Raw genomic sequence first — 14135 nt, 5'->3', positions numbered from 1 at the left:
GTGAGCTGGTGATTTTATAAACACTTTGGTCAACAATTCTGAAAAGTTGGGGTTGGTAATCCCCAATTTCAGGTAAGACAGTCGAGACTCAGAGATCCTAAGCTGCAAAGTTGCAACCAAAACTGAATTTTGATTTTCTTTACCATTTAACGATGTCATGCTGCCTAAAATTTCTTCCTATTTAGTAGTTGATCGATAGATATTCAGTGATGACGATGATAATACTGATTAGAGTTTGAACTGTTAAACTTGCAGGAAAATTCTGAGAAATTATTGCTTCTTTATAATTCCATTTTGAATAGCATGCCTGGATTTTTGAAGACATTGCAGTTAACCTAAAAACAGGTAGAAATAAACAGGGAGTAGATAGTTAAGATACATTGATGATGATGATGATGTCATAACTAATATGGGTTCAAACTAGAAATTTGCAAATTTAACAAAATTGCAAAATTTAACAAATTTGAAAAAAATAACAAAAAAGAAAAAACTGATTCTTCTAACCACCACTGTTGATAGTTGGTGTGCTCTCCCAGTCTTTTTTCTGTGATAAGAATGTTGTGTTTTTAAATTTGTCTTTGAATGTTACGTTGTCATTGAAATGGTGCTTCTGACCCTTTTGAGCTTTAACGTGACCTTATTTTCATAGTCTGGAGTGCATAGAAAAATAAGAAGAGATAGCAAATGGAGCATTAGTCATCAAGAGGGGCATGAAAGAGTTGAACAGACTTTGTGTGGTGGTGTGAATGTGTCTTATGGCTTGGTGAGATGCTTAGGTGGAAGCAGAATAGGCATGGAAACTTGGCTGTCCTGTGCTAACTTCCCTATCCTCTTCTGCCCTCTCATCTCTAGGAGATAGAGACCTCAGAGCCCTGCAGCTGTATCCACTTCACCAATTATAGCATCCTCATTGGCACCAATAAATTCTACGAAATTGACATGAAGCAGTACACGCTCGAGGGTAGGGCCTGCACCCTCCTCCCCACCCCACACATTGCCCAGGCCTTGCTGAGAAGTACAGATCATTCCTGAGGCCCCACTTCTCGCCTGCCTTTGCAGAATTCCTGGATAAGAATGACCATTCCTTGGCGCCTGCTGTGTTTGCCTCCTCTTCCAACAGCTTCCCGGTCTCCATCGTGCAGGTGAACAGCGCTGGGCAGCGGGAGGAGTACCTGCTCTGTTTCCACGGTGAGTGCAGCCACTGCCCATTGGCTGTGTGGGCTGTAGCCTCGGCCCAGCCTGGCCATCACTGTTCTGAGTGCTCAGGGACCCCTGGAAACCCAGACTGGGTCCATTCAAGGGTTGGGGGATGGTCCGTGGGTGTGTGGGGCAGGGCAGATCCTACTGGTGGTAAAGAGAATGTTGTTCCAGTACCACCAACTGCCTGGCGGGGGGGTGGGGGGGTTCCCTCTCCCCACCTGTGTGCTGGCCCAGTTCCAGTTGTATCACATTCTTTCCAACGAGCAGGCAGCTCTTTCCTTCTCTGTCTCTGGCTGCTCTTTCTCTCTCCCTTTCCTTTCTCCTTTGTCATAGTTGCAGTTCCACTGTTATATAGTGCTAAGATCAGAAATACCAAATTATCTGGGAATCTAGGGTTTGTTTTTAATTTTTTAAAGAGGTATGCAATCCTATGTTTCAACAGTCAAACAACTTAAAAAGGCATACAATGAAAAACCTCACCCGTATGACCCTTTTCCTTTCTTTTCTCTTGGAGTTTCTCATCTTTCCTTTTTGCTTTTTTTCCCCTAATCTCTGGATCTCTGTCTCTCCCTCTTCCTCCTTGTCTCCCTACCCACCTCTCATCTCCCTGTCTCTTCCTCCTTTCTTTCCTCTTCCCCACTCTCTTTCACTGGAACCCTCTTTCTTTAATAATCCACTTGTCAGATGTGACTCAGCAAAGGTCTTCAGGTTTTAAGCATCCAGAGTCCTGTGGACTCTCTTTCTTCTTCCATTAAAGTGTGTGTCATCCATACCCTCTCCCTCTGCCTGTGCTTAATGCTCCTGGGCTCTTGGCTCCTTGCAGAATTTGGGGTGTTCGTGGATTCTTACGGAAGACGTAGCCGCACAGATGATCTCAAGTGGAGTCGCTTGCCTTTGGCCTTTGGTAAGTGGGGCAGAGTGTGTGGGGCTCCTCTTTTGCCTGCTTCTGGTCCCCTGCAAAAGAATTGCAGGTAGAATTCTTTCTGGCCTAAATGTTGTGCTTTTGGGTTCCATTAGGCACCAAGCAACATATCTAATAGTCACAGGAATAAATGTTCATAGCAGAGATTCTGAGGCTTGATGAAAAATTGCATGAGTCAAATTCAGGGAGGTCACTGGGCCACACCCCCAGCCTTGTGAAATATTTCTTAGGCTCTTGTGATGGGTCCATGGCCTGTGGATTTCTTTAAATCAACTTCAAAGGCTGCGTAATATCCCATGGCCTAGCTAATAAATACTTCTTAATTTAACCACTTCTAATTAGGTAAAACAGCTGGGTCATGTCCATTCTTTTTGGAAGTGTAAACAACGCTGTGATAAACATCCTTATTTATACTAATCTTTGTGCACATAACAGATAGCATCCCTTATGATAAGTCCCTAAAAGTGGAGCTACTGGGTCATAGAATAAACACAGACATACATACAAGTGTTTATCTACTGCTATATAACAAGCTATTCTGAACTAGTGACTTAAAACAATGACAACATATTATGATTCTGTGGGTTGACTGGCCAGTTATGCTTCATATGGTGTCAGTGGGGGCACTGAGACAACTAGAAGGTTGTCCTCACAAACATGGCAGGCAAATGGGTACTGGCCATAAGTAGGAGCTCAGTTTGGGCTTTTGGCTGGGAAGCCTCAGTTCCTCTCCATCTGGGCTTCTTCCAAGAGTGCAGAAGCAAGAGCTGGCAGGCCTTTTCACTTCCACCACATTTTGCTGGTTACGCCAGACCACAAGGTCTTCCTAGATTCAAGGCAAGGAGATTACACAAGGGCCTGAGTACTGGAAGTCCAATACCAAAGTAATAGTTTCCACAAGGAATAGTAGTTATAATCCCCTTTTCCTCCAAGGCAGGAAACAGCTCATGTCATGTCCTTTCTAATTGCAGTTACAGTGATTTAGTGAGATGTTATTAAGAAGATCGGAAATACCTAATTTTCTATGAACCCAGACTCTTTGTAATTTAGCTTTTTGAAGAGGAACACAAACATACGGTTCAACGATCAAACAATGTAAAAAGATAATGCAGTGAAAAGTCTCACCCACATTACCCTTCTCCCCCAAAGGAAACAACTTTTAGGATTTTCTTATCTTTCCAGTGCTTTATGCAAATTCAAGCACATAAAAATATATATTCTTATCCCCCGTCTTTTTTTTACCAGTAGGGTAGCACGCTTTACACCATATTCTGTACCTTACTTCGTGCACTGAATAACATACCACATGAGTACATAGAGAGCTTCCTCACGCAGTTTACAGCTGTGCAGAATGCCAGAGATGTACTATAGTTTATTTAACTGATCCCCTACTAACGGACACTTGAGTTGTTTCCCATCTTCTGTTACAATAAACAACATGGCCGTGGATAACCTTATATGTAACATCATTATGCTGGCATATAGGTGTATTTATAAATTCTTTTATGTGGGATTGCTGGGTCAAAGGACGCGTTACAATCAGGTTTAAATTTCTCTCTTTTAATCTTTCTTTGCCCCACACTCTTCCTCTGTGGTGGCCATGTAGCTTACAGAGAACCTTATCTGTTTGTGACCCACTTCAACTCGCTCGAAGTAATTGAGATCCAGGCACGTTCCTCTCTGGGGTAAGCCTGGCCTTTCTGTGGTTTGAAAACTTCACCTGAGTGGGGTAGGGTGTTAGGGTGTGTGTTTCTTCTTAACCTCTCATGAATATAACCTGCAGTTTAAACTCTCCTTTGGGATTCCCTAGGACCCCTGCCCGAGCGTATTTGGAAATCCCGAATCCACGCTACCTGGGCCCTGCAATTTCATCGGGAGCAATTTACCTGGCTTCCTCATACCAGGATAAATTAAGGGTCATTTGCTGCAAAGGAAACCTTGTGAAGGAGTCCGGCACTGACCACCACCGGGTCCCCTCCACCTCCCGCAGGTACCGTACCTCTCACCTTCCTCATTACAGGGCCCAAAGAGCTTTTCTGCACAGCAGAGGGAATCTTGCTAAACTGATTGAAGGCTTCCCAGTCTTCCCTTTGTCCTCAAGCGAGCCACTTATTTCTTTGAGGTCTTCAGCGTTTGAATGACACAATCCTTTGTAAGCATCAGAAGGATTTTAAAATGGCTCCTTGTAAAAATAGGAAGAGAATCATCGGGTCTGTCTCTGGTGAGTGTTTTCAGGGTCTCTGTTTGAATGGTACAAAAATGATGCATTCATTGCTGTAGCAGATATTTTGCCATGCTAGTTGTTGAGCTTGCTGCAGAGGACAGAGTGGTGAATAGCTCCTCCCTGATCACAGTTGCAGCCCAGTGGGAGTAGACAGCAATCAGGTAAATTACAGCCCAACACAGAAGGATGAGGCTCTGGTAGGGTCGTTTAAAGCATTGTGGGAGCTCAGAGGAGGGCCCCTGGCCTAGGCTTGGTGGCCAGGAGGAATTCCTGGAAGAAATGAGGTGGGAGTTTGGATATGAGGAGTGTCCAGGCAGGTGGGAAAGGCGTGAGTGGAGGTCCAGAGTGTGAGACAAGGAGAGTGGCTGAGGATTCCAAGACTGACTGGTGGGTTCCATGGAATGTCGAGACCTCTTAAACATGATTGGACTTATCTTTTTTAGAAAATTGTACTTTCTATATCTTTGAATCTGTAATCCAATCACTTGGTACAAAATTCAGTAGGTACAAAAGAATGTATAGTACAGAGTCTCTCTCCCTGCCCTCTCATGCCCACCACCTCCTGCCACCCAGCTTCCTACGTAGAAAGGAAATAGTCCTTTACGTTTTGTGTTTCCTTCTGGAGATCTCTTATGCATGTACAAGAAAGTGTGTGTGTGTGTACTCTTCCCTTTCTTTTGTATTATAACAGTTATATTGAGATGTAATTCACAAACCATAGAGTTCACTCATTTAAAGTATACAGCTCAGTATTTTTCAGTAAGTTCACAGAGTTGAGCAACCATCACCACAATCTAATTTTTGAGTGTTTTTGGCCTCCTAAAACAAAACCCCATGCCCATTAGTGGTCATTTGCCACTTCCTTTCATTTTAGCCTGCAGGACTCTGTTGAGTGTTTCTTATAGGGAAGGTCTGATAGTTTTTGTTCATCAGGCAATGTCCTCATTTTTCCTTCATTTTAAAGGATAGGTTTGCTGGATATAGAATTCCTGGTTGACATCCTTTTCTTTCAGCACTTTGAATTCATTCCACTACCTTATGGAGTCCATGGTTTCTGATGAGCAGTCATCACATATTAGTCTTATTGAATAAGAACCTTTTTATGTGATGAATTGTTTTTCTTTTGTTCCTGTCTCTATCTATGGCTTTTGACAGTTTAACTGTGATGTGTCTAGGTGTGGATCTCTTTGAGTATATCCTATTTAGAGTTCCAGACACAATGCTTGGGGCTGGAGATATAAGAAGACACTGTTCTTGTTCTCAAGGGCCTTGCAATTTGGTAGAGGAACCATCTCTAATATTATAGGATATTTAGGTCTTGGCAAATGCAGTCATCAGTTTAATATTCTGAGACTATATCCTAATGAGTAGTCTCTCTTCTTTTGTTGATGCTTAAGAAATGTTTGATCAGTATGGTTTTAATCCCAGGAACTTGCTGAAAAACCAAAAGTGTCAAGTAACCAGGCACTCCTAACTCTTTTGGCTTAACCCTGCTTCAAGAGTGACTGCTCAAAGGGCTATAGTCCTCCCCTGAAAACGTCTAGATTTTTTTAAGGATTTTCCAAGACTTGGCAAAAGCAGCATTCAATTAAAAAAAAAAAAAAAAAGTAACATAATTAGGTTTTTCTTTCATTGCCTCACAAGTTAGATGGCCCGGCACCTTCCTTTTGAGACTATATAGTCTGTCTGTAAAAAAAAAAAGGAGTTACTTATTCTGTGGTTCACAATGGTTCCGGTACTTGTGAACCCAAGGGGCAGAAAAATGCCTTTGCTTTCCCGCTGTTGCCAAGCATATCTGGAAAATCAGCATTTGGGTTGTTTCTTGGCTTATAAAAGGGTCTTTTGCTGCTGATTGCCTTGGGCAGGTCAGAATATAGAAAGCCAGCTTGGTGAGGTGTCATTTACCACAGGCCTGATTGCCTTGGTCTGTTTAGTAGAGCAGGAAATGTAACTCTTTGCAAGAAATATAAAATTGACATGGTAGATCATTGGTCATTAATGGATATGGAGATGGAAGACTGCCGATTTGGCTTAGAATGTAGGCATTAATCTAATTCAGTCCCTTTAATCTAAGCTGATGTCCTGAATGGCCTTCCCTGAGCCATCCTTCTTCCCCTGGGCAGTGAGCACCCTCCCGTTGCTTTATGACGAGCCCCAATGTCACATTTTATAATTTCTCTTCTGCTGCAAGTAGGCTGAATGCAGTTCTCCTACTTGGAATTAATTTTTTTATTTGTCTTTCAGATCTCTAGGCCATATGGCTAGAGGTACATATAAACCTTGATTTCAAGATGTTGGGATAGAAGTATCTCAAATTTTATTGCCGTGCAGACAACATGGGGGGCTCTGAGTTTCTGAGCATTTGTTATCTGAATCTCAGAGTTGTGTGGGGAAGCTGATATGAAAATATTCACAAATGGGCTAGCTACTTACGAAATTATCTCCGTTCACCCATCTCTCTGCTTCCCTGTAGAACAGGGATTGGCAAACTTTCTGTAAAGGGTGAGACAGTAAATAATCCAGGCTTTGTAAATCATATGGTCTTTGTTGTGGTATGAAAGCAGCCGTTGATAAGTGTGTAACGGATGGGAATGGCTGTGTTCCAATAAAACTTTATTTACAAAAACAAGCATCAGTCTGGATTTGGCCCCCAAGTTTGCACTAGAGCCTGCCACTCACACCCACCCCCGTATGTCAGTGTCTTCCTTTAGTCAGTTGCTTCCCAGTTATGGGTAGCAACATAAGAGGTGCTGGCAAAATTAGACCAATAATTGAAGAAAAAATCAACAGGTTCAAGAAATGATAGCCTCTTCCAAAGAGAGGGATCTATATATCAAGGATTATGATAGGCCTCTGGGAAAAATCAATGAAACTCTCAAATATTTTTGAAGAAATGACCTTCTTTATGATCTTGCTGCACAGCCGTCCAACATTGGCGTAAATGATATAGCATATTATCATACAATTTTGTTGGAAAAATTTGATTTATACTTGGTTCATTCTTAGAATCAGCATGTAACTCCAATTGTAATTTAGATTTTTAAATTAAATGGGACAAAATTAATTTATTTTCCTGATTTTTAGTTTTACTTTCCAAGATAAATACCCAAACACTCAAAATATGTTTCCAAGTAATATTCACTATGAAAGTTTGTCCCCGTTTTAGGTAGGTTGCCTTTTCCTAACACCATTTCCACTCAGAAAACAAGGACCCCAGCACTTTTTCTGCTGATCTGGGGTAGGAAGAAATTGACTGGAAGACCACACTTCAGTCTCTGTATCTCTGGATCCCTGCTTCTTCAGAGAGGTGGATGGAGCCAAGTCTGCCAAAAACTTCACATGAAATATCCAGACCAGGACTTAGAGGAGGGTGATGACTTGCTAGTGCAGAAAGGTGCTAGCATTTTCAACTGGTTTGGTTATTAACCATCGACCTTTGGAGCCAGGGACATTTTTTGAGCATGGTATACAGTTTTTATCTGCCCTGTTCAGGTTCCAAGTTATATCAGTCCTAATTGCTACACCTTTCAGTCATCTTTTTGCTTTGATTGAGAATTACCAACTATCTGATCATTCCATCAAAACTGGGTACAACAAAGACTCTTGGAAAGCCACCTGGAGAGACAGGTGAGCTGACAGCAGGCCCAGGAGAGGATAGATGTGACAGCTGACAACTCTGAGTACAAACTTTCTCAAAACTGCTCCCTCGCAACAAGGGCCTTTGTGGGTCACTGGTTGCTGGATTTTAGCAGACTGACCATATTTTTATGCAAATAATGTGTGCCTTCTTCATTTGTTTGCCAGCTGCGCCCTCCCCCTGCTAGTTTTTTTTTCACGTTGCTGTGAAGAAAACTTTGCAAAGCACACTTGTGAGGATATTGGGGGGGGGGGGGCGGAGGGGGCGGAGGTGGGTGTCTGGCTGGCAAATAAACCATGGAAGGCATGTTATTTGCATAAAAAGTAACCCCTGGATAGAGCAAACGGTTAAGCACTCCACGACTAGCCAGAAGGTTGGTGGTTTGAACCCAACCAGATATGCCTCGGAAGACAGGCCTGGCCATCTGCTTCTGAAAGGCCATAGCCTTGAAAACCCTATGGAGCAGTTCTACTCTGCACACATGGGGTCACCATGAGTCAGAGTAGACGCGATGGCAACTAAAAAAACCACCACAACAAAACCCCTACGCGAGACTTCCTTGTGTGCCTTCTAGTTCTGGAAAATACTAGGTCAGTAGGATAGAACATGGGGTTGTAGATTGAAACTGACCTGTATTAGGATCTGAGCTTTGCCTCTCACTAGATGGGGCGAGTCACCTGAGCCCTATTGTCTCCCTTTTCTTGTCTGCCCAAGGAGGGCCATGTAACTCTAGAGCTGTTAGGAGGATTTAAGGAGATAATCCATGTAAAGAGCTTAACACAGGTGCAGCACTACTCACAACAGCTACAAGGTCGAAACAACCCAAGTGTCCATCAACAGATGAATGGATAAACAAAAGGTGTCATATCCATACAATGGAGTATTAATCATAAAGAGAAATGGAGTTCAGATACATGTTACGAAATGATGAACCTTGAAAACAGGATGCCAAATGAAATGTCAGACACAAAAGGAGAAATATTACATGATTCCATTTATGTGAAATAATCTAGAATAGGCAAATCCATTAAGACAAGAGAAGATTAGTGGTTTCCAGGGGCTGGGAAGGGGGCAGACGGGGAGTAAGAAAAACAGAAAAGGAGTTTAGCAACTGGCCTGGCACACAGTAGGTGCACAGTAAATAAAAGTCTGCAGGAAGCTTGATTTTCTTTTGTTGTCATCTTTGCTTTCTTCCTTGTCCTCACTACCAAACAAACAGACTGAAGAATTCCAGGTCTTTCTAATACTCATCGATGATGGAGATGGGAGTAGTTGCTTAGAGAAGGAAAGTGCCCCTGTGGGGGTTCGACTCCTCAGCTACCCACCTCTCTCTCGTTGCCACAGCCCCAACAAGCGAGGCCCACCGACATACAACGAGCACATCACCAAGCGCGTGGCCTCTAGCCCGGCGCCCCCCGAAGGCCCCAGCCACCCCCGAGAGCCGAGCACACCCCACCGCTACCGGGAGGGGCGGACAGAGCTGCGCAGGGACAAGTCCCCGGGCCGACCCCTGGAACGAGAGAAATCTCCGGGCCGGGTGCTCAGCACACGGAGGGAGCGGTCCCCCGGGAGGCTATTTGAAGACAGCAGCAGGGGCCGGCTGCCCGTGGGGGCTGTGAGAACCCCGCTGTCCCAGGTCAATAAGGTGAGTTGGCATCCTGAGGCCTGTGTGGCTGTCACAGAGGCTAAAGGGGTGACTTGGGGAGCTGAGGCCCCCCTCAAGGCCACAGTTGTAAAAAAGCGACTCTAGTATTGTCATTCAGATTTTGTGAGATTTGTAATGAGTTTAGGATAAAATGTACTTTATTTAAGAATAGGCTTCCTAAGCAAATAGATAATGTGTGTGAGACTGAAAAGGGGAATATGTACCTCAAAATGTAATAGTTCCCTTCCACTGTCAACCAGTTTCTAGAGATTTTTATGCATATTGAGCGAATAGGTAAGCATATTCTTCCTGTCTGAACACAAATGACGGCACACTGCACACACTGTTCTGTGATTTACCGTTTTCAGACACATACACACATAGGGTTTTTCTGGAAGGCTACACAGAACCTGCTGACAGTGGTCGCCTTCTAGAACTCTGAAGGTTTTGAAATTTGAAAATTACATGCTGGTATTTTTTTTTTATTATCTACACGTAACTGTGAAGTTAGTAATCGAGGAGATGGTGGATGTGTGGAAGACGGGGCTGTGTGAACAAGCAGGGGCCCAGGTGCCTCCGTGGCGGGCCGGCTGATTCAGGAGCCCACTCTGGACAGCAGAGCCACTTTCTGCAATCTGGTTTTCTGGATCACATGCTCCTTCTCAGGGCGTCTACAGTTCATTGTCGGCACCTCTGCCAGGAAGGAGAGGAGGAAAAGCCATCCACGTGTCTTATCCCCTCGGATTTACTGATAAAAGTGTGTGTGTGTGTGTGAGAGAGAGAGAGAGAGAGAGGGAAGAAATACATAACACAAATTAAGTGTGGGGATTTTTCCCTGAAGTTCACCCCCTGGCTGATTCCAAGCTCTGTGTGCGGGTTGGCGGGCTGAGGCGGCGCCATCCCTCAGAGCACTGCCCAGCTGGGAGGGACAGCTGAGCTGCTGCAGACTTCCTGTTCTGATTGTGCGAAGTGAAGGCAGCCATGTCTGGCTGTCAATGACTGAAACTTATCTTCCTTATTTTGCTCCTAGGTCTGGGACCAGTCTTCAGTATAAATTCCAGCCAGAAAAACCAACTCCTCATGTCAGTCTGCAGGAAAATACCAAACTATGGAACTCTGCTGAAGGTGACCCCAGGGCCCACATGTTCAGCCACTCGTGGCACAGCTGGGCTCAGACCTCCTCAGCATGGACACCCCTGTCTCCAGGAGGTGCAGATGGCGGAGGCACTCCGGAGCCATCACATCTCGATGTCTACTCCGGACACCTTCCTGCAGTCATCCTCTTTGCACTTTGTTACTCTTTCAAAGCATTCATAAAACTTTTGTACCTAGCTCTAGCCTGTACAATACAGATTCATCCAAGGAAACCAACCTGGACGCTAACTACAACGTGGTTAGAATCCTAACTAATAGCTACTTTAAGATCCTATGGTTGGTTTTTCTTTTTTTTCTCTCTTGGTTTCTTTTTTTTTTTTTAAGACAACAGAATTCTGAATAGATTTGAATAGTAATGTATTTCCTGTTGCAGTCCTTTTTAGCTAGACCAGACCATTGGGTCTTTGCTACTGAAACTATCGTAGAAGAGCCCCCGTCGGTTTGTTGACCGCCTGCCCACGCTCCCATAGATCCATTCTTGTTTGAGTCCATCCTTACAGATGGCCCTGTTTCACCCAGGGTGACATTGTAGCCAAATGTTTACTGTTTTCATTGCCTTTTATGGCCTTGACGACTTCCCCCTCCCACCAGCTGAGAATGTACGGAGGTCATCAGGCCTCAGCTCGGAGGCAGTGACTTGGCGCCAAGGGACCTCACTGAGCTTTCCTCCCCAGCCCCTCAGCGTCATCTCCCAGCCTGCTGTCCCCACTTGCCATGTAGCTTTGGCCAGGAAAGCATGCACTAGACTTGCTCTGCGCCCAGCATTAATGGGTCTCTGGCCAGGGAGGGGGCTGGGAGTCCCCACTTCCTGTCCGTGATGGTGTGTTGTTCCCCGGTCTGGGATGGGCGAGAGACCCTGCCCAGGAGTCCTGCATGGCAGTTCACTGCATGTGCTGCCCCACTGACCTGGCTGACCACCTTGGGTTGCTCTGCCAATGTATCAACACCATACCATAGCTCCCACTGAATTAAGACTCTGCCGACTTGCCAAATTACTGGCCACAAGCTGCAGTCTGTAGCACTGAACAAACAAAAAAAACGCTCAAGCCTTACGACCAGAGAAGGATTTCAGCAAACCACCACCTCAAACTCAGTATCCCCTCCAACTTCCACGCTTGCCTGCCGACTCCCTCGAGGATGACTCTGTTCACACAAACTCCAGCACGGTTCTACCCCCACGAAACTGTGACTTCCCGAGTGAGCCTTTTCCTAGGGCTAGAGCTAAGACCAGGAAGCGTGAGAAAGAAGCCGCAGCTCAACTCTTCCAACTCTGCAGAGGTTGGGAAGTCCTCCTTAGGTGCAGTGCGGCTCACAGGATTCTCTCTGCCCTCTACTAGAGTGCAGAATTCCTGGCAACTGGTATAGAACCAACCTAGAGGTTTTGCAGTTGGCAAGCTAACTAGCGGCCTTATTTCTGCCTTTAATCTCCCACAAGGCATCTTTTGCTTTGGATTCTCCGTGACTCTTAGGCACGCCTCGAACAACCAAGGCACGTCCTAGGTAGGCTGAAAGGTAGACCTGTTTCCACCACAGCAAGTGAACACGACCATGTTTCCAACCCGCGTGTCCACAGAGTAGATCACTTTCCAGATTGCAGCCTGGCCCAAATCCTGGCTCCTTCCTGCTCGTCTCTTAACCTAAGTGCTTTTCTTGTTGGAATCTCCCGTGAACCTCCATGTTGTAGCACCTTGGTGTGTGTCATGCTGTTGTGTTTTATGTGTTGCTTGGAGTCTTTGGGGTCATACCCCGTCCCCTCCCTCCCCCAGGGCAGATTTGACTGAATGTTTGCTGAAGTTTTTGTCTCTTGGTCCACAAGTATTTGGAAAGGTCACTGAAAATTGGTCTTTCAGTCTTGGCATTTCATTTAGGATCTCCATGAGAAATGGGTTTCTTAAGCTCTGAAAGTGTATATCGTGTGTCTCATTTGTGAAACGCTTCCTGCTATAGAACTAGCTCAAAAGACTGTACATATTTACAAGAAACTTTATATTCGTAAAAAAAAAAAAAGGAAATTGAATTGGTTTCTACTTTTTTATTGTAAAAGGTGCATTTTTCAACACTTACTTTTGGTTTCAGTGGTGGTAAGCTGTGGACAGCCATCTTCACTGGAGGGTGGGGAGCTCTGTGTGACCACCAAGATCCCAGCAGGAAATATTGTAACACGAAACTGCAGTCAAAAGCGTATTAGCATAACTAAGATTTTAGGTCTCCAAAGTACAGGCTTTTTCTTCATTACCTTTTTTTATTCAGAGCAAAGAAGAGAATACAAGGAATAGTTCAAGATCCACCTTGAGAGGAATGAACTTTGTTGTTGAACAATAGCGAAATAAAGCAACAAACTAAAATGCTTGCTTTCGTGGCAAAGACCTCTTCTTTTCTTGAGACCATAAAACACCTGACTATTCCACGTGGCAGCACAGGCTTCCTCTTGTGGCAGGGGACCTTGTGTACTTTGTGGGGAGCCTCTTCCTCTGAGGTAGGGTCTGGGGAGCCACACAGTGGTGAGAGTATGCTGCTATTCTAGACTCCAAAGATTGGCAACGTTTTCTTCCAAAAGGGTGGCATTATCCATTTGGCCATTACTTCCAATGAACCATGAATTGGCTATTAGGGTCATTTTATAGGACAGAACTAGAAAGCCCCTTGAGCAGTTAAATACAGTGCAGCTAGCCAGGTTCCTGTTGTTTTTAGCCTGTTTTTTTTTTTTTTCCAGTGAGGTTAAATGACCACAGACAAAGTTTGACCCGTAGCGTTGTATCTGACGTTGTGACGCGAACAGCAGTAGCAATTCTGTCCATCTTCTGAAATTTACTGTTGGGCCTAATAATCTGCCAGAAGGTCACAACAAACAATGAAACCATGCAGGAGATGAACAAGTAAAATGTTGGAACCTTTCTCCCCTCATAAACTTGGAAAAACGCCCATTACCATTCAGTACTGTCCTGAGGACTCTTGGCAGTCACAGAGCACTTGAAAAACACAAGTAAATGTGTTTTGCTTCCAAAAGGAATGTGTCAGGAAAGGTCCTTCGGTCCCTAAGGAACGGCCTCAAAGAAACAACAAATTACCCTGCCCCTGCATAAAACGAGGCCCATCTTTTCACACTGCTGCTCCTGTTTCTTAAGCACAAAATTAGATGTGCTATTTTCTGGGCTTAAACAATTTTCATGAGACTAAAGACATCGGTTACATAGCAAATTTCATCACCATGAAACTGTAGGATTTGGAGGCTTCGGCCCAAAAGAGATAATTTGCTTAATAGGACTGAACAGCTGGTTTGTCTTCAGAATCAGGCCTGTTGAACGGGATGTGCTCTAGAAAATGTTTCAAGCGGATTTAAATCTACCGGCTG

The 14135-nt window shown here is 44.5% G+C and overlaps 1 protein-coding gene across 10 annotated transcripts in view; it reads left to right on the top strand.

The window, feature by feature from the left end:
• The window catches only part of CIT (citron rho-interacting serine/threonine kinase), a 174246-nt gene extending 161121 nt beyond the window's left edge, over positions 1-13125 (top strand). For all 10 annotated transcript variants that reach the window (XM_049866326.1, XM_049866324.1, XM_049866320.1 and 7 more), the window contains 7 exons: positions 853-961; positions 1060-1188; positions 2024-2104; positions 3729-3807; positions 3933-4112; positions 9328-9628; positions 10659-13125. In XM_049866326.1, coding sequence (XP_049722283.1) covers positions 853-961; positions 1060-1188; positions 2024-2104; positions 3729-3807; positions 3933-4112; positions 9328-9628; positions 10659-10682 — 903 coding nt within the window. In that variant the 3' untranslated portion in view covers positions 10683-13125. The remainder of the gene's footprint in view (positions 1-852; positions 962-1059; positions 1189-2023; positions 2105-3728; positions 3808-3932; positions 4113-9327; positions 9629-10658) is intronic.
• Positions 13126-14135: the final 1010 nt, after the last annotated feature.

The sequence above is a fragment of the Elephas maximus genome, chromosome 22 (genome assembly GCF_024166365.1).
Source record: "Elephas maximus indicus isolate mEleMax1 chromosome 22, mEleMax1 primary haplotype, whole genome shotgun sequence".
Lineage (NCBI taxonomy): Eukaryota > Metazoa > Chordata > Mammalia > Proboscidea > Elephantidae > Elephas > Elephas maximus.
This window is presented reverse-complemented; position numbering and strand designations above follow the sequence as displayed.